The sequence below is a fragment of the Schistocerca piceifrons genome, chromosome 7 (genome assembly GCF_021461385.2).
Source record: "Schistocerca piceifrons isolate TAMUIC-IGC-003096 chromosome 7, iqSchPice1.1, whole genome shotgun sequence".
Lineage (NCBI taxonomy): Eukaryota > Metazoa > Arthropoda > Insecta > Orthoptera > Acrididae > Schistocerca > Schistocerca piceifrons.
Window position 1 is genome coordinate 521,999,997 of NC_060144.1, and position 20,911 is coordinate 522,020,907.

At 37.4% G+C, this 20,911-nt stretch overlaps 2 protein-coding genes across 3 annotated transcripts in view; one reads left to right on the plus strand and one right to left on the minus strand.

Moving 5' to 3' along the window:
• Positions 1 to 20,911, plus strand: part of LOC124804884 (putative protein FAM10A4) — a 187,751-nt gene that overhangs the window by 39,373 nt on the left and 127,467 nt on the right. The gene's annotated exons all lie outside the window — the stretch shown is intronic.
• Positions 14,058 to 20,911, minus strand: part of LOC124804883 (uncharacterized abhydrolase domain-containing protein DDB_G0269086) — a 78,435-nt gene continuing 71,581 nt past the window's right edge. Inside the window, exons 9-11 of the mRNA XM_047265248.1 lie at positions 17,624 to 17,815; positions 16,900 to 17,163; positions 14,058 to 16,217 (exon numbers count right to left, since the gene is read on the minus strand). Coding sequence (XP_047121204.1) covers positions 15,837 to 16,217; positions 16,900 to 17,163; positions 17,624 to 17,815 — 837 coding nt within the window. The 3' untranslated portion in view covers positions 14,058 to 15,836. The remainder of the gene's footprint in view (positions 16,218 to 16,899; positions 17,164 to 17,623; positions 17,816 to 20,911) is intronic.

Sequence of the window (20,911 nt, forward strand, 5' to 3'; positions counted from 1 at the left end):
TTCAGTTTTGTTTTTGTGACTGTCGAGCATTCTATATCTCAGCTGAATGATTGGTGATTGTTTTATGCATTACTTAGATTCCAACCTAGATTTTCCACCACTGTTTTGAGTTACCTGATTATTTATTTTTCAGTCATTCTTAGTAAGAAATTGTCTACTTGAAATAAAAATTAGAAAGATGGTCACAGATCACATTTGTAAGGCTGTGAGGAGATGCTGTATTGATTTGAAAACAGGTTTTTCATTTAGAAATTGAGAGAGTGTACATTAAAAATAGCCAGTTTTCAAGGTGCACTTCTGCTTCTACTTCAAAAATGGTTGCTAGAGATGTGAGATGTGTATATAGTGATTTGTTTTTGTAATCTCTTGAACATCAAGACTGCAATGGACATTTTCTCAAAGAGAAGATTTAGTTTTCTGAAGACTATTGCCACTGATAAAGTCAAATTGTAACACATTCGCAAGACCTACTTTATGGATACTGCCTGCAATATTGAGCATAGACTTAGAGCTGTACCCTGTCATAATCATCAATTTTTAAGCACGTCTCACTATCTTGTCATTGATATGAACATTTTTATTGGGGATATGTAAAATAACAAACTATGAACATCAAATTTTGTAGTGTCTCAGGTTTTTCTTGTACAATGCTTGTGAGACACTATTTCAGTACCAATAATTTTTAATGATTTGTGGTTTTTTTGGTCATAAATAGATATTTGTAAAATTTGAATGAACAGCCAAAACCAGTTGCTCTGTTTTGATGAAAAGGTTACTTCCTCTGAAACAAGGAGCGGTGTTGTCGCACCCACAACAGTACATTTAAAAGCTGAAAATAAAATGATGGATCCATGTGGAAAACAGTGATATTTTAATGTGAAATGTGACCTCAAGCTTTCCCAGCCTGTGATGATCCTGAACTGCTCTCAGCTATTCATGTGCCTGGGATTGTCAGGATAGTGCAGTATTTAGGCATAATTACTAGTTGCCATTCTGAGGTGGTGCAGATGACTGACTATTTTTCCATGGGTACTGTCATTTATGACAGGAACCCTCCTGTAGTCAATCCTGAACCCTCGGTGGCTGGGCACGTTCCCTTTGGTGAGGTTGTATGGAAAGTACACTTGCAGAACACAAGCTGTGGCTGTCATTGCTGTGCCATTCTCCTATTCAGGACACTGCTAGAGTGAAAGAGTGCAAATTTTTGATATTGTCTCAGCCCTCCAGTGTGCATGAGATGAATAGATATTCAAATTGATTGGCATTATACTTTGAAGTGGGCCCCACCCTTTACTTAGTTGAAAACCGCTTATTTTGTTTACAAGGTCATAATGTTGGCAGATAACTATCGATTCCTATAGGACAACTTGAGGGCTGCATCCTAAAGGAAACATTGCAGATCCAGCCACAGGATGGACTTGTAAATGAAGACAGATATTCTCAGTGTAGTAATGAATCTGACACAACTTTGAGCTTGTTCAAAGCACCATCAGTTCAAAGATGTGTTCCTGCCACACCATTTGAATAAGTGAAACAATAGCATGCAGATATGTCTTCTCCACTACAGAGTGTCCTGAACACAACAGCGACAACATGGCATCAGTGTTGCAGCTCGTGCCCCAATGGCACACATCCAACTCACCTCACTAACGGCGCCTTACCCAGCTGCGGAGGGGCCAGAATTGACATTAGGAGAGCACTGATATACACTGCTTGCCAGAAAGTGAAGCATCCAGAAGGGGAAGAGGAAACAAAATGAAATTCATGGATTGAGGGCATATGTGACGTAATTCAGTGATTAGAACACTTGAATCAAATTTACAAAGAACTTGACACTATGGCCCACTTATCAGTACAGTATTGCAATCCCTCTGGGCTGGATGGAAGTACTAATTGAGTTGGGATGGGTGTTATAAACCCACTGAATCCTTTTCTGTGGCAAGCTGACCCACAACTGCTGCAACTGGTGCTTGATATCTTTAATACTGGCACTGTGATAGAATTGATGTCCAAGATGGTCCCGAACATGTTCTATAAGTGACAGATCTGGTGTTCTTGCTGGCCAAGGGAGCAACTTGACATCACACAGACAGTTCATAGAGACAAGTGCCGTGAGTAGATGAACGTTGCCTTGTTGAAAAATGACACCATGATATGTCACATGAGAGGCAACATGTGACATTGCAGGATGTCTGTGACATACTGTCATGCTGTCACAGTTCTCTCAATCACTTCCAGCGGTGATCTAAGTCATACGCAATGGCTTCCCACACAATAATGCCAGGAGGAGCACCACTGTGCCTATCCAAAACATTGGAAGAATGGGACCTTTCCTAGCCATTAGTTTTGTGGCGTTAACAACATTGTATGCATCGGATGGTAATTCCCTAGTACAGCTGCCGGTAATTTTTGAGCAGTGGTGTGGGATGATACAGAATGTGGCAGGAAATCCATTACTTGTTCTTGGATGCCGGTCACAGATGTGAAATGTTTACAATGTACTTGGTGTACAATGCAGTGATACTCTCTTGTGGTGGTTAGATGAAGTTGACCGAAACCTCGATGACAAGTACGCCTGCCATCACATTTCAGTGCAGTTCAATATCAGGCCACCATTGTATCCCAATGCCCCACAAATCTGGATATTGCTTGATTCCACCAGCTGGCCATATGGAGACCCGCAATAGGCCTCTTTCAAATTCTGCCAGGTGCTGATAGCGCTGCCTCTCAAAAGTATGCAGTATCTCTGTGTCCTTTTACTGAATGTCTGACACTGTTCCTGGCCTTACCTGTCTTGGTAGCAACACAAAATGCAAACAGCACTAATGAATTCTCATGGCTGATCAGCCTGTCACAGAGAAATGCACCTCTAATCCGATGGTGTGTACAAGTATGAATATACATTGACATGCGACTGTGTCTTCTGAGTGCTTCCCTTTTTTCATCAGGTGGTTTGTAAGATGGCACCCACAAGATAATGTTCAAGCACTTACACGACCCATGGATGCAGAGTCAGCTTGCCAAAATGCGGCACTATCTGGACAATGTCACCTGGCTGTATACCTGATAGCATTTCAAGTATAAAATGTTTTCGAGGAAATTGTTGCAATAGAATTTAATAACATGCTGAGCTTTCAACAGTATCCATCATTTTCTTCATCAGGAAAACAATTGACAGAATTCCAACAGTGTAAATTTTTTAGTTGTGCCCCCTTGTGACCAGGGATTACATAGGGATCAGTGATGAAATGTCCTCAGCATCATTATTCCAATCTCGGACATGTAATACAGGACATGCTTGTCTGTAGTCTCTTAGTACCACGTAGCTGTTTCCGCACTCACTGTGAGTGTTATGCATATCTTTGTTAAAGTTGTTGACACACTGTGTAATCTCGGCGGCTTTCTTGGTGAATGTGTTCCATTAATTTCTAGCATGGTCCTGATCATTTAACAATACATTTTGTTACAGTTATTAGAATCATTTACTTCTGTGGAATTCCGTCAACTCTATGACAGTCACTTGTTTTCATGATGAAGGCTATGACGAATGTTTTCAAAAGCTAAGAATTTTATGGAAATGTAATATGACAAGTTCACCAAGAATATAAAACCACAAATCTATTGTGTATAATTTTGTTTATTATGTTGGACAGTATTGAGTACACAGAACCTTGGATCCAATACACCTTTTGGAAAATTGATGTAGTTCAGGGTGTATAAGATTTCTTTAAATCAATTTCATTGATAGACGAGCTCATGGCTGCTGTTCTGGTAACCCAAATCTAGTAAAGAATGAAATCCTCTTCCTTCAGACTGTAAGATTGACTACAGAATGTATAGATTCACCTTCCTTAACTCTCTTGAATAACAGCTGCTTCTCTCAGAAATATCAAGTGATAATCCTTTACAGCTGTAAAATGTATAATGTATCTTTCTCCTTCCTGCCTTTCCTTGTTATATTTATTTTATTCATTCTGGATGCTGCACAGCTAGTTTTACATTTGCATATTGCATATGATTGATAGAAGAAGCTGTGTTTTTATTTTGTAGAAGTCTTCTGAATTATATCTTCTTCTAGGCATAACTTCTTAGCCACATCCACAAAAATTAAGATTTTTTAATAGGTTGTAGTATGAGTGTTAACTTGGGGTAAGGGTATAGTAATATTCCTTGTAGTTGTAAATGTGCATCTGTGCTATGCAGCATTGATACTGGAGAGGTGGAAATGATGATGTACTGTAGTGTTGTCTAGTTTGTGATGAATGTGAACTTGTTTTGTTAATGACAGGCTTTTATAATAGAGAGGGAGACTTGTATCTCAAGCTGACCTAAAAATTTTGTAACGTGATAGGGCAATATACATTTTGTAGAATTTGGGTTTGTAGCTCTGTTTAAATGTTGGGTAACATAATATTTAAGATATGCCTAATGTACTGATTACATAAATTCAGGAAATATTAAGAGACCTTTTGTGACAGTGGGGTTTGTCCTTCAAGATACGTACAATACATTCTTGAAAATGTTGGTCCATTTATGCAGTTCCAGGCAATACAGGAGACTGGAAAACAAACAGATTCACATAGAATGTTTGGTTTTGATGACCTCAATGAAAATTTTTGTTGGTATTAGATGGTGGATGTCCGCTGAAGGAAAATGTTGACCACTGTCAAAAAGCTATTGTTGATACCTATAGAGCAGGAAATTGTGTGTGTGTGTGTGTGTGTGTGTGTGTGTGTGTGTGTGTGGAATTTATAAAGAGGCATTCTGTCTAAATTTTTTTACTATTATCTCTTTTTGCTTTCTTTATCAAGGGTCCATTAATAAACAAGTGTTAGTAACATGTAGAAAGGACAGCATAATCTTGTGTTCATAGGAATTTTACACAGTACAGCTATAGACAGAACTCACATTACAGTAATATATTTGGAAGTAATGATGTCAGAAACAAGTTTGCTAAAGTCTGACTGGATGGAAGAGCTAAAAGAACGCAATATCATGTTACATTTTATTGGAAAGTTATAGTTGCACACATGTAAAGGTAGATGTGTGTTTACGTATGCTGTATGAAGGTCATTGCTCATATAACTCAAAATGTATAATTTTAGACATAATGTCTGTGTAAATTCAGTGAGTGATAATGAAATACTCATCTTGACACAGTCCAAGTTCCGTGCTAGAAAACTTTCATCCTGTGGATGAAATTGTTGTGTGAGTAATATTGATGTGACAGTATTATGTAAAGAATAGATTGCTACTCACCATGTAGCGGAGATGTTGAGTTGCAGAGCTTACATGTTTAAGGTCTCTTTGTTGTGCCTGTCTGTGATTCAAAATTTGTGCTATACAGTGAGTATCAGTTTATCCTATTATATAAAATTGTCATTATTCCATCCTGGATTTTCTGTTGTTTAATATTGAGGTGATTTTTAAGTTGTGTCCTTAGATTGAAATTCAAATCAGGTTTCATTTCTTGAGTTTCATATTCTTAATTACTCCCGCAGTTTTGATGTACTAGTAGATTCCATTCTGGAATTTCCAGCATTATAACAACAGGAAACTTGCGCAAACAAAGAAGTGCAGGGACCCTCCCACTTGTAGTTGAAAATTATTTGGAACTTTGTTAGTCTTTCTTGTCACTATTTTTATTATTTAATTCATTAACATACTTTGTGCTATACCTTGTAAAAGTGCCCATCTTGTTTGCCACAAGGTTATCTACAATACTGGTCAACATTTTCTCAGTGCTGCAAAGTGGGAAGCATGTTGAAATATTGTTGTACTAGTTTTTCCTTGTGCACTGGATGTGGTGACCTATTGCTTAAACAAGGCTTTCCAGTTCACCTGTCTTGTAATCACCTGTCTTGTATATGGTTATTGTAGGTAAGGTTTGTAAATTGTGGTATTGATACAGTAGATGTCTTTGCCTTCCAACATTGTCTCTGCAAGTATCAGGTTGCTTGTTGTGTGTCGTCTTTAATGATCACTGGATATCTACAGTAAAACTTCATTTATACATTTTTCACTTATACGTTTTTCTCACGTCCTTTTTTTTTTCTTTTTCTTTGTCCCAGCGAAATATTCACAGTGTGCACAAGTTATGACACAGTGTTTCAGAGTGGGTTGCCAGGAAGTGGATTGGTAAGGCTGATATTAGAGTATAATAAAATTTGATAGTGTAATAAGGAACTTTGTCAAAGTGAGGCATTGGTCAAATTTTTTTTGATCAAATCTAGCACCTCGCCTTAGATTTGATCAAAGGAAGTGTTCGTCTTACGTTTACTGCATGGAGAAATCAACCACTTGGAGTGCTAGCATCGCTGCAACTGTCTGACACACAATGTTTATCAATGTGACTCCCAAATTTACATGGTGTGTCGCATATAATGAAATTGATCGAAATATTCGAGGCAGGTGAAGCACTGTGTGGCTTAAGACACCCCGAACACAAAAACGGAATAAAAAGTGAGAGCTATTAGCCATGAAGTATGACCAGGATATACACCTGAGAATATAAAGGAGAAAATTTACAACTTCTGTGGAAGTAAAAATTTGTCATGATTGCAGTATATATTAAATTTATTTGCCTTCACATATTCCTCCTTCAGTGCATTATAAATAGCTTCAAACGTTTCTGGTATTATTTTCATCAATGTGCACTGCAGCATTACAGCGCTATACCAGTACTGTAAACTAGAGTAGCTAGAAATGTCAGTATTGTGGTAAGTCTGTCTTTTCCAAGGAAAGTGTTCTGCTTCATAATATAAGGAGCCACTTTCTTGAGCACATATTGAAATGTACTCTCGTCCATTCCCAAAGGGATTTTCTTGCAACTTTATGTCTTTGATTTGCAGCTCCCATAGCAAATTTTGCTGTATATCTTTCGCACCTTGCTATGAAGTCCACGGCTTCACCCAAGTATGTTTCCTTTTCTTCTGCTTGTCTTGTAAATGCAATGACAATGCAATTGCAGTGTACGCACCTGCAGACCAGGTATAATTTTACTTACGGCATCAGTGGCATAGTGTGTTGATGTTGGCAGTGACTATTCATTGCTGGGAATCCATTTCACCACGAAGTAAATGATTAAATCTGTTCTTGCTCTGTGGTTGACAGATTCTTGTATGTACCCTTGCCCACTAAGTAAATAAGTTAGTTATACTCGTAAAATGAACATTTCATAACAAAACATTTGCATTATATGAAGATGGTGTTGCCAACATCTGCACACTGCACCGCTGATGCCGTAAGTAGAATTGAACTGCAGAGAATAGTATTAAGTCGTCATCGGCCATCATGAAGGAACTTTGACAAAATGTTTGATGACAGTGTGATATACCCTCTTTGCGCCACATCAAAGATCATTATCAAAGAAAATTTGATAGTATAATACTGGCCTAAGGTCCACCTGTTAACACAGCACCGCGTTTGTCAACTAGAAAATCACTTTGCTGTGAGCATCCGAATCTAACAAACACTTAATTTTTAATGTGACAGACTTGGGATTGTTTTATAGATTGGCAGATATGCAACAACAGTATAAACTACAATAATAGAGTCATTACAAAAACCAGATGCTATACAGAGACTGCACAGAACTGGAAAGTACAGTATAACATATGAAGCTTACCATTACGCCAGTGGTGATAGCCATAGGGAAGATTGGTTGTAGATGTAGCTCTCATTTGTTTTCCTGAAATTACACGGCATCTGCTGAACTAGGTCACAACTGGACAAGAATTGATGTGCATCACTCGGGAATCCCAAAACACATCACACCTCACACTGTAAAGGCTATAGTACCGTATTACTACATTTCTAATTATTTTGAGAACTGGTAACATGAGTGGAAGAAAAAAGAAAAGCATTACTATCGCTGAAAAGCTATGAATTTTAAGAGTTGTGAAGGAAAACAATAATCTTAAGTGAGTGGATATTGCCAAGGAATTAGGAATTTCTGCATCTACTTTAAATTATATAGCAGCAAAGGCAAAAGAAATTGAAGATAGTGCACCAGTGTTCGGAATTTCTACTAGTAAGAGGACATGCATTCAGGGCGGGAAATATGAAGACGTGGAAGATCGTTTGTTGCAGTGGTTCAGGCAACGTAGAGCAGAAGGCATCCTATTAGTGGCCCAATGCTTTGTGAAAAAGCAAATGAATTTGCAGTTCGACTCTGTGGAGAATTTCAGTGGTTCATCTGATTCGTTGCACAAATTTAAGGTAAGACATGGCATCAGCTGTCAGAATGCGTGTGGCGAAAGCAAAAGTGTTGATCCTGAGACAGTGCGAGATTGGAAGGAAACCCGTGGGAAAGAACTGAAATCCCAATATGCTCCTACAAACATTTTCAATGCAGATGAGGCAGGCTTGTTTTATAAGGACACTGGCATTCAAAGGCGAGAGCTGCAACGGAGGAAAACAAAGTAAACAATGTGTGACAGTGCTGTTATGTGCTATCAGTGATGGGAGTGAGGAGCTCCACCCACTTATATCAGGAAATTTGCTAAGCCCCGTTGTTTTTAGAACATTGTCACTTTTTCCACAAAATACACTAGTAACAAGAAACCATGGATTACAACAAAAGTTTTCGAAAGCTGGCTTTGAAGTGTTGATGAAAATAGGTGCAGGAGGCCGGAAGATTTTATTGTTCGTAGACAGGTGTGTAGCACATCCTCCCCTTACTTCCTATTTGAGAAATGTGACCATGGAATTCTTTCCAGCGAATTGCACAAGTGAGCTCCAGCCACTTGACCTTGAAGTTTCTCTATTGCAAAATGCTCATGCAGCATGATATCAGTTGTGTAAACATTGAAAAAAAGGAAGAAATGAAATTAAACATTTTACAGGTAAGATTTTTACTTGCCATTTATTTCATGTCGTGCTACCGGAGCCAAAGAACACTTCGAGAAATTATTAATGAATTTGTTTCTTTTGATAGGCAATGCACTACATTTCAGCTTCATGGCACAGAGTTTCAGACAATACCATTTGGAACTGTTTCTGAAAAGCCGGATTTGGAAATGAAGCCCACGATCATGGTGGAAATGATCATACTGACGGTATTTCACCTAATGATGAGGAATGGAATTGACTTGAAGAGCAGGCATCATTTGAGAATTATGTGAATGTCGATGAAAACCTTGTCACTACAGAACCTGTGACTATCGCTGAGATAGTTCAGTGTGCATCGCGGGACCTGGATGAGGAAGAAACTGATGATGGGGATGATACAGAAGAGCCTCAGCATTCCTCCATGACATTTAATGATGCAGTAAATGCGTTAGAAATAATTGACGCGCCACAATGTTTTTGATGAAATAATGACAGAGCTATCCCATTTTGAGGGCACAGTCTACGCTATTGCTGCGTCAAAAAATACAAGCAAAAATTGTGGGCTTTTTTACGAAATGTTTTTTCTGTGTAGAGGTTTACATTTCTCTTTATGTCTTCGTTATGTATGGTACCTAGTAAGTCTATATAATGTTTTGTAGAATGTAACTTTTTATTTTGAAGAGTCCAGAGGAAAAACCTGATAAGTCCAAAATTCCAAAGTTTCTGAGTCTTTTTTTTTCCATAATTTAATAGACCAGCCAGTATAATTTTAGCTGGTTTTACAGAACTGGTCAAAAACCTGATGAGTCAAGAGATATTCTGATATCTTGTAAGCATGTGCAGGTGAAAAACATTATAAGTCCATGCAAAACAGGGGAATATCCTGACAAGTTCAGAGAATGCAACGATAAAATTTTATGACTTAATGATTCCCAGCCTGCGCAGGTCTGTTTTCACTAATGTTATCGTTGTTTTATCATTGTTGCCACAGTCGTTGTGTACAAGTTGACCATTGTTGTTAGCTTTGTGGAGTTTGTGAAGGAAGTTAGATCTAGCATTGTATTCTGTCAGTGTAAAATGAATAAAGAAGACAGTGACTCATCTACTTGCAAAGAAAACTGCAGAATGTCATCAAAGAAGCCGACAAAGAAAAGGAAGAAGTATGGCCGCATTAGAGATGCCTCCAAACGTTTTAAGATTGCCGTCACGTGAAACAGGAGAACCATGTAAGTGCAAAAACAATTGTCATGGTATTGTCAGTGATGAAAATATTATTAACAACATGAACCACTTTCAAAATCATGATGAAATAAACCTCTGTTCAAGTGGTTTAATCGCGGTGGTCCCTGTACAGCGCAGGTGTCTTAGAAGAGAAGAGCAGGAAGCAAAGTTTCGTGATGCATCATATAAATTCAGTGTTTGTATTACCATTAATGGAAGTATCGAAGAAGTACATGTTTGCAAGCAAGCATTTATGTCATTACATGGAATAAAGAAGGGCAAGGTAGATTATTTACTGAAGAAACCTAACTCTGGAGACCAACCTCTACAAGACTGCCGAGGGAAACGCAGATCCAGCCCACAGGCTTTGAATGATGAAACACGTGCAGTAATAAGCCCACACATTAAATCATTTAAAGGCCCCATAGCCACTACAGTTTGACGAAGTCAGAAAAAATTTACCTACCAGAGTCTTTGAATATTAAAAAAAATGTTCCAGATGCTCAAGGAGAAGTTTCAGGATCAGAACGTGCCGTATGAAACATACCACACTATATTCAATTCAGATTTCAATATAAGTTTTGGATATCCACGATCTGATACTTGTGGCTCCTGCGATGAGTATCTAGCCAAGAAGAAAAGTTTGGAGAAGGAACTGATTTTAACATCATCTGGTGAAAATAAAGTAAGGCTTCATTCCGAACTTCGATCCAGTGAAATAGTCCATGAATTGCATCTCAGAAAACAAAGTGTTCTATGACAGGAAAGAAAGGCAAAGATGGAATGTCAAAAAAATCCATCAAAGGTTCCAATTACGATGGACTATAGCAAAAACTTTCCTTGTCCAAATATAAAGACAAATGAAGTTTATTATAAGTGACAGCTTTCTGTATTTATATTCAATGTTCATGTTTTGGCAACAGGGGACAGCTATTTTTACATGTATCCAGAGAGCACAGGCTGAAAAGGAGCAGACAAAGTTTCATCATTCCTTCATCATTTTGTGCACAATTTTCTAAATCCAGAAGTCAGACATCTGGAGATCTTCTGTGACTCCTGCGGAGGGCGAAACAAGAATGCCACTGTGTTCAGATTCCTTCACCATCTGCTCCATACAGAAAAACGATTGGACTATGTTATGATGACATTCCCCATAAGAGGTCATTCGTACCTCAAATGTGACAAAAATATTGGTATGATAGACCAAACTCAGGAATGTCAAATTCCAAAGGACTGGTGTTTGGTGTACACTCTTCGCCTTTTGTTATCATTGATGTTGAGGAGCAACGAGAGATAATCAAATCTGGATAATACAATGTACAAGAAGAAACTTCCTTTCCAATCCAGGCCAATAAGAGAATTGGAAGTCACACAACACCATGCAGCACCGGTTCGGTATAGAGGAAGCTACAGTGAAGCATATGAGCAAGCTTCATTACTTCTTCGTGGAAAGAAAGGGCAAGATTCCAGCCTGAAAGAAGGTGAGTTCAGCCTACCCTCTGCTAAATATGAAGGTATAGTAATTCTTTTACAGCAATATGATTTGAAAGTTTTATTTATTTATTGAAATAAGTATTTTTTTAGTATTAGGCATATAGCTATTTAAATTGAGGGATTCTGATTTTTTGCAGGTGATCTTAAAATATCTGCTGAGAAATACAGAGATTTACAAGACTTGAAAAGATTTTGCCGTACTGAAGTACAACTGTATTTTGATTGTCTTTTGCATTAATCCACCATCGGAAAAGCACAGGACCTTTTATAGAAGATTATTAAATGATTATATGAGATAATTTGTTGTAACATGAATTTAAAATCTTGTAGTTACCTGCAATATGTTATGGACTTGTCATATTTTTCCTCTGTATTACCTGCCTTTGTAATAAAAATGCATCATATTATTGTAAATCCTATTCAGATGTGTATAATTTCAGCAGTACTCTTTCTCTGAAAGATATATTAAGCTCTAAAACAAAAATGAAGAATATAACTTGAAAAACTAAAATTTTATGACTCTTGAAACTTTAAATTTACTCTCCTGAAAAAAATAAGAATTGTGACTTATCAGGTTTTCCCCCTGGACTCTTCATTTGTGTTTACCAATTCATTTTATAGTATGGTGCTGTATTTCATATATACATTTTTCACACTTACAAGTTTTTTTTTCTGTAGGTCCATTCAAAAACGTATAAACGAAGTTTTACTGTATATGCGTGTCTTATAATGCCCACAACAGTGTTATTTTTAACATATTTGTATGACAAAACATGAAATGAAATGAAATCTTATGCTTGAAAATGGCACAAATTCTAAAATTGTGACAGTGAAATAGAAATGTAATAGCTAAAAGTGATATGTCGTTTAAAATATTGTAGTGAAGTGCATAGGAAAACTACCAACTAAGCTGCGATAGAATTCCCCAGTAGTAGCAGTGTGCCACAATATCTCATTGCTAGCAGATGCCTTAGGCAGTATTGGATGCGAATAGTCTAGATTGCAAGATTCTGGAATGTACAGACAGTCCACATTATATGCCTTGAAACTCTTTGACTGTTTCTGTATATATACCTCTGTATGCAAAGAAATGTCTATGTAAATAAGCATTTAAGATGTGTAACATTAATTTTATGACATATGGGATCAGAAGACAAGCAAAGGGAAAAAAATTGCTATCTCATGTATTAGAGGCTTTTGAATTGGCGGTAGAATGTTGGAGATGACTTGTGTGGTGATCATGATTTTTCATTGGAACTTTAATATTATTGCTATTACTTGTCTCTGATACAGAATTTACAGGTAAAAGAAAGTAAAGCTTTGTATTATTGTGCAGGATTTCAGTAAGGAAAAGACAGTATAGGAGAGATTTTCTTTGTATATATGTGTGTGTGTGTGTGTGTGTGTGTGTGTGTGTGTGTGTGTGTGTAATGACTTCATTATTTCTGTTACACATACACTTCCTTTGCTCTTCAGGGAGCAGACAAAGATGATATTAAAAACTGTAAAATGTGTATGGAGGGAGAGTGATTAAGCCAGGAACCCTAGAATTGTATCTATTTAAATGACACACAAACTCTTTAAGAAAATATCATCTGCATTTTAGGTGTAAATTTTTTTTATTGTACCAGTGAATGATACTGTCAGCTGTTATTGATTTTTTGTGTGTGTCCGTATTTACAGGGCATCACTTTCTGATGCACATGTAGTATCAGACAAAAATGCTAGTAAAACTCACCCTTTCATGATGGCAGTCAGCATAAAGAAGCAGAAAGGAAGATACAACTCATGTTACACATTATCTACAAATCTGTAATGTTACAGTGTTACATGCTCGCAACGGCTGACTGGTTATCTGGCAATTTGTAGAAAGTCTTTCTATAACACATAACATACAGTGTATTTTTTCTCAGCATCTCAGGTGCCTATTTCTGAGTGAGAGAAATCAGAAGAGTTAGGTGTGCTTGCACTTTGTGTCTCACCACTGCCAACCATAGTGATCAGACCGTGCTTGTGCAATAGCATTGTGTTAGCCAGTTTTGGGTGCTGCATGTTGTTAACACTGTGCTGTGTTCGATCTTTTTATGCTAGAGTGAGCAATGAGGCTGTTATGAAGCTTTTCCTTATCTATAGTGTACTCTACCTGCAAGAAAGATTAGTACCCTTCGTGGGGTAGATGTTATGTACAAAACATAAATTATAGGTATAGTGGCTGTGTGAATGAGGAAGTCATAGCTTCCTTCCTCCACACCATGTAGTTCGTTGCATAATATGTTATCCTGCTGCACATATCCGATACAGAGTGGCAGTCTCAGTGCCACAGGTTGTGTTGTATTGCAAGGATACCTCAGAATATCATTATATGTTATAAGGTCATTGGTTTCAATGTAATGTGAAGTTCCCACATTTTTCTGGTGGTATTGAACTAATACACTTCCTGTCAAAAGCAATTTGAAGATTTGTTTCGTAAGCTCGTTTCTGTTTGTTGGTAATTATGCTTAACACACTACTAACAAACAGTACATTGATTTTATTATGAATACTTAAGTAAAATTTTACAAACAAAAATACACTCACTCACACATACAATTTGGAGAACAATCTCTGTTGGTAGTTCTAGGGAACTCACAGACATTCAAGGAAATGCGATTGCCACATAACTTGTTTGTGGCTGTGCAGGAAATGTCTTGAAGCACTGCATATACACACATAAAATTTACACATTTAATCCTTGATTGTAAAATACACATCATATTGTTTCTTCTTTTCACTTGAATTGCTTGGACCTTGTGATGTGCCTTTTTATTATATCAATCAATGAAATTTGTAGAGGTTGCTGTTTTTCATTTTGAACACATTTGTACACAGCACCTTACTTATCTCACTCTGCAGCAAAATATGCTTCTGCAAGCCATAAATGTATGAACCAGAGTTAACAGCAAAAAAGATAAACTTACTGCTTTGTTCAAACTAAACTGTACCTGCATTTATACCCTGAGGATTGTATAAGGATACATGTGCCTAAATATCATCACACCACACACTGTATGTGATTTGAGTAGAGATTGTAGGAATATGACATACAAAAATCATATTATTGCTTGATTGTGGAACTTTTCTCCCTTTGCTTCTATAAAATAACGTGAAGTTAAATTTCTCATACAAGTCTTCATTTTCTTTCTTGCAATGCATATTTTTGCAGAAATGCAGCTCTGGATAAAGATGTGTGAAAGGTCTATGTAAAATGCCTAAGTTCACACAGTCATGACACTGCATAATCACACTTTAACTTCTCCACTTGGTGCTTAAATTGTTGGACAGTTACACAATGTTCTTTTTGTAGGACACTGTTTCACTTTAGGTAGCTACATTTGAACTTTTTATGTTCCTGTAGCTGAGTTAAAGCTTTTTGAAGTGGAATGTCTAGAGCTTCCTTCCACTTCACTGGTTGCAATCAAACTTATGCCACAGGGTGCACTTTCTGAGTCTCTGTAGTGCCAATTTTGGATTAGTGAATTTCTCATTCGTTTTAGGGAACTATGCATGTCGCAGGTGACAGTGGCAGTTTACATATTAGCGGCTTTTTTCACATTCTTGCACTAACTGAATTAAGCTCCAAACTAGAATTTCACTTGATCTGTCTTCCTTGAAAGCATATGCAATGACCAAAAATTCCAAACACTTTCTACTTGTCTGCTTTATAAAGAGGAGCAATTCAAGTTTGCTGTATTGTTTCCCTCCTGGATTTCAGTTGTTGATTTGCTGGAATTATCTGAAAACCTCAGAATTTTTTAAAACCTTAGTGTCACACATGCCTATAATTCTTATTAAATTTGTTTTGTTTATTTAACACATCTGCATTTATCGGTGACTTTCTGTTCTGTGTTAAGGTGTAAAGTAGAAGTTATAGCACCCTGTCACTGAATTATGCTTCTTTGAAAAATATTCGGTGTTGTGTCTTCATTTTTTATGCTTATGTTCTAAAAGCTTGATTGAGACTATTTTAATTGTAGTCCCAGAAGTAATAGCCACAGTCTTGCATTTGTGAATATAATTTTTTGTTGGTTAATTGTATTTTTTTTAAAAAAAAGTCTATGCTGCTCATAGTCAGAGTTAATATTGAGTACAGGCTCAGTGTATGATCACAGCCACTGTCATCTGTTGTTTCCCCACACAAATCACATATTGTTCGCATTGCCTGCTGGAAGTGGTTTCCAGCTTACTCTTACTCATTAAGAAGGTGGACCCTGGGCATTGTATACTTTCTGCTGCCACCATCTTGGAAAAGCTCAACTCTGGACCCGTGCATTCAGTTGTGTGAGTGCCTCTTCTACACCCTTGTGGTACTTCCCTACCAACTCAGGCAGGTCATATGCGATGGCAACATCTAATCGGTTTATAGGGCATCCCCGGAAGTATGTACACGTGGATGATAGAAGAGGAAAGTCGTAGAGAGGGTTCAGTCGAAAGAAGTCGCGGTAGACATCTGGGTCGGGAAGGTCGTATCGTGAAATATTAGTCAGAGTGCTGAGGCCTTCATAAATGTGGTAGTCTTGTGGCCTTTCAATGATGTCGTCACTAACCCTCTTGCGGTTACCGAAGAGCCCTTTGTGATTGTAATATGTTGTCAGGTAGCAATCAACCATTTTTGCGTGGTTCCGGACTCTCACCTGCATAAAAAAGAAGATACAACCTAGAAATTTTATTGAAATTAATTAAGTGATTAGAAATCTAATCATAGAATATCTACAGATTAACTGACATTATACCATGGGATTATAGCTGTGGGCTGCATCTAACAGTTTTCATATCTGTTGTAGGTAATTAATCATTAATGCCTACTCCTATAACAGCTGGTATAATCTTGCCTTTAAGTGTTTACAGGCATTACTGTTAATTATTGAGAAATGAGGCTGTTTGGACTTGCAAAAGACTGTCAAGATTTCCCATTCAAGATGCTGCAATAAACACATCTTGTGCTGTTATCTTTTAGTAGCACAAATATTGTTTTGCTAAAAACCATTAAAAATTTGTAACAAATAAATATATTTGCATATAGAAGACGGTGATAAATCTGTAATGCCCTTTAAAATTCTTTCTACTTGTTATGCTCTGTTTTATCATCTGAAATTTTCCTACATATTTGGAGATCTGTACCAGTAATCGTGCTGTTGTACTGATGTAATTTGTCACCGGAAATCTTATATACGGCAGTGGAAGAGCAATTACTACATATCTCATTCACCATATTAGAATGTGGGGCATGGGCAGCCATGTAACTTTTAGAGAGTATGTTTGTATGCATGTTAATTAGAGTTCTTGTTTGAGTGATTTAAATTAATTTGTACTTACTGCAAAACGTCTGGCACTAGCAATCTTGTTCTCCACTCGTCTGTCGATAGCTTTCCTCATATCCTGAAGGAATGCGTGTTCTTGTGCTTGCAATAGTCGCACAGGTGCTCCCAGCTCATAAGGCAGTGACCATAATGAAGTTGAATACATAACAGGAGGCTCTGAGCTTGACATCAGTGGACTTATGTTCCAAATAAGTGTCCCCTGGACACGCATGAGTTCCTCAGGCTTCACTTGGTCTGCCTTGTTGAGCACAATTCGAGTCTGCAAAACCGTCTGTCTTAGCAATGACAGTTTGTATGTGTGTATTGTAAGTGTTTGGTACACATATGACTATGTATAAGGGGACCATTATGGTTGGGGTAAGGCATCTTCAGGGCCCTTAGAGATGGCATTCAGGCAAGAAAAGGGGGTGTAAAACTAAAAAAAATGAATTGTATTAGTGTTTAAACCAAAATTTATAGTGTTACTAAGATGATTGGTGACTGTCCTGATGACATTTAACCTCTACGGGTGGAAGTGTTAGTAGGGATGATCATGACTGTGGAATATTTGGAGCAGTTAAAACCCAACTTGGTACACACAGTATTGGGTTGGGATAAATTAGTAACCAAGCAGTGTCAAATAAATAGCTACCACATTATATAAATTTGGTTTGGTTTTCTAGGCCCACCGAAGCTTATTTAGTGTGTTGTCTTGTTAAAAATAGTAGTTCCTGATTTACCTGTGACTCCCGTCCTTTCAGCTGGTCCAAGATCGCTTCGGTCTCAGGTCCCACATCCAGCTTTGCTGGGTCGTATACCAGAAATATTATGTCGGCACGATCGATAAACCACTGACACGCATCATTAAAAGGAAACAGGCGTTCTACCTGTTTACGAATTTCTAGAATTCCTGGAATTTCCACTATGTTAACCTGTGAACATTGATTACATCAGTTCCAGTGAAATTAAACTGCATCATTGTTTTTTCAGGTTCATAAGCACGCTGAGAAAATAAGTAGTCACATTAATTCAAAAAGTACGTAGCTCCTTCCTGAGCTTTAGGAATGGCTATTGCATACTGGATAAATTTTATTTATGTAAGAGTCTTCTTTTTGCCACTAATCCTGCCACACAAAATTATGTAGTTTGGTCAGATTATGTGGAAGCTGTCCTACACTTACGAGACATTATGAAAGGCTGTTTTGGAGTTTTTAATGAGTTAAAATCCTGGGTGTTGGCAGCCAAGATGTGTAATTTGGCTCTAATAATTCTTACTACAAGTAGCCTCGGCTGTAGTCCAGAGCAAAGGAAGATTGTCATTACTGAAGACAGGAGTGTTAATGTGATAGTCCTTTCAGGACGACAGACAAATTATGAGACTTGCTTGTTCAGCAACTAGAGCCATCTCTGTCTCTTACCTCATCTTGCACAGTTCCATTTTCAGATCCCACAATGTCTGTGATGAATGCAAGAAGACGTGTCATTAACATACAGACCAAAACATGTTTCATCAATCACATTTTCAATCACCCACAGCACACTGTTGGTGTATCCTTCCCCTTTGTAACTGGGAAACTTTGTAGACAAGAGTGAGCAAGGCTCTCTTGTTTTCAACTTTTCTCAAAATCTTCACAGTACAATTTCTACCAGAGTTTGTGCTTTAAAACTATTGTGATAGGATCTGAGTAGATTCATTATATCAGTTTCTGCCTTCTATTGAAGTGGTTTTCACCCATGAACTGGGATGCATGTCTGTGACCCTAGTGTGATGTAATGGTGTCTTGATCTCACTTCTACGTCTAGGTCTATGTCTACATATGCTCCTATACTCAGCAAACCACCATGAAGTGCGTGGCAGAGGGTATGTCCCATTGTACCAGTTCGTAGGATTTCTTCCTATTGCATCCACTTATGGAGCACAGGAAGAATGATTGTTTGATTGCCTCTTTGTGTGCTGTATTATTCTAATCTTACCCTCACAATCCACATGTGAGCGACAAATAGGGGGTTGTAATATATTCATAGAGTCACCATTTAAAGCCGGTTTGTAAACTGTAACTCGGTTTTGTTTACATCTAACATCTAGTTTGCCAGTTCAGTATCTTGGTGACACTTTCCCAAGGATCATCCTCTGCTACATTTGGTAAACTCAGAGGAGGTATATAGATGGTAATACATGACAAATCTGTCAGTACCTTCTTTGTATGCTAGAAGGCCTTCTTTTTCCACTCTCGTTACACGCAACATGAGTATGGCAGATGAGGTGAGCACTGGGCCTGGCCATTCCGAACACTACCCTGTTGTCTCAGCTGCCCCTTGTGGCAATCCGTTTGCAAGTGCCTTTCATGAATAGTAACTTTGGCACCCCAACTTAATGATTTGTTATGCATTGAACTTATGGTTATTCACAGAAAATAACTTTGATGAAAAAGTCTATTAGGATTAGAGCTGAAACATTTTTAATGAGTTGCACTAAGTGAACAGATCTAACAGTACATTTTATAAATAGAATCAGTTATATGATGTGTCTCAAAATCTTTTGGTTAAATCAGTCATTTTAATGAAATTACAGTTGAGTGTGTTATTTATGTTCAAAAATTTTATTGCACAAGACAGTATAGGGAAAAGTAATCCTGGAGGAGATAGATCTCTTTGCTTAATTAGATAGTAAGAGCACCATGGATAGCCACAGTGAAGTAGAAGTAGAATTGCTGAAGCAAAAAGTGATTTCAATAAGAAAACAAGGATTATGTGGTACCAGTGCAAAAGATTTGAATGTAACAAAATATTTATTTAAATATGTTGTGCATGGAGTGTTGATATTCACAGTTGTGATTTACAGACTTTTAAGCTGAAAAGGAGTAAGGCTGAATTTGAGGTATATAACAGAAGATTTATTTAGGAAAATCAAAAGAGTAGATGTGCTTGTGGAAATATATCTTAACTAAATGGAGCTTTTACTCGAATGAGAGGAAGTGCTAAAACTGGCTTTGTGAAATAAAAAATGATAATAGTAGTACTTGTTTTGCACTCTACGGACTAACTTATGAAACCAATAAGAGGTCATATAAATGAGAAGAGAACAAGGGGAAGACTTAGATTGCATTATATGAACCCAGCTATGAAAAATGCAGGATGTTACAGTCCCGAAGAGATACAATCGGAGGAACGAGAAGAGTGGAGGTCTGATTTTACCAATATTTGACTTGAGCAATAATGGTGTCGATGAAATCTTGTCTGCCACTAATAGTAGAAATTTTGCATCCCGACTCTTCAGAATGCTGTTGGTATTTCAAAAAAGATGCAGATTTTTACAGACTGAAAGTAAGATTAAAGAAAGATGTTTATACACCACATGTTTTGAGAGGCACCGTAGGGGCAAAGGATAACTATATTTGTTTTTTTTTTGAAGCTGTTAGGTTTTAATCATTTACCATATCTTCATCTTGGATGAGATATTGCGTTGTCTTATTATAGCTCTGACTCTTACTGTTTCCATAATGGTACATGTTTTGGTGCCAGAACAAAGGTAGTTGCTTTATAGCAACACTAATGACAAAATTAAAGCTGCAGTTCATTTTAAATATATTCCAAGTTTTTACTAAATTTCCTATCCGGAGCTACAATTGTACCAGTAGCAAGAGTGTGACAGTGATCTGGAAAGTCTTATCATTGTGCCTAATTGCCATATTATGGTGGAGTACACAAATACTTCCATTCTTTCCAATGTCAGTTTTCTCACAAATATTTTTGCTAGTTGGAGATCAGTTGAATGCTTCACAGTATATTCTTATCTCTCATCCTGGCACTCATGTCTCCTCATTTCACTTAATGTATTAAGCTTGCAACCTCCTCCCTCTCCCTGTACCTCTACCTCTACCTATCCTTTCCCCTGGACTTCCTGTACAAGGAATGTTTCACTGAGTTAACCTTTTGCTTTAGCATTATATGTGTATATGAAGAAACTGCTCAAATTGACAATATTACACAATAACCAGAAATACAGTGATCTTGTCATGTGTGATTTT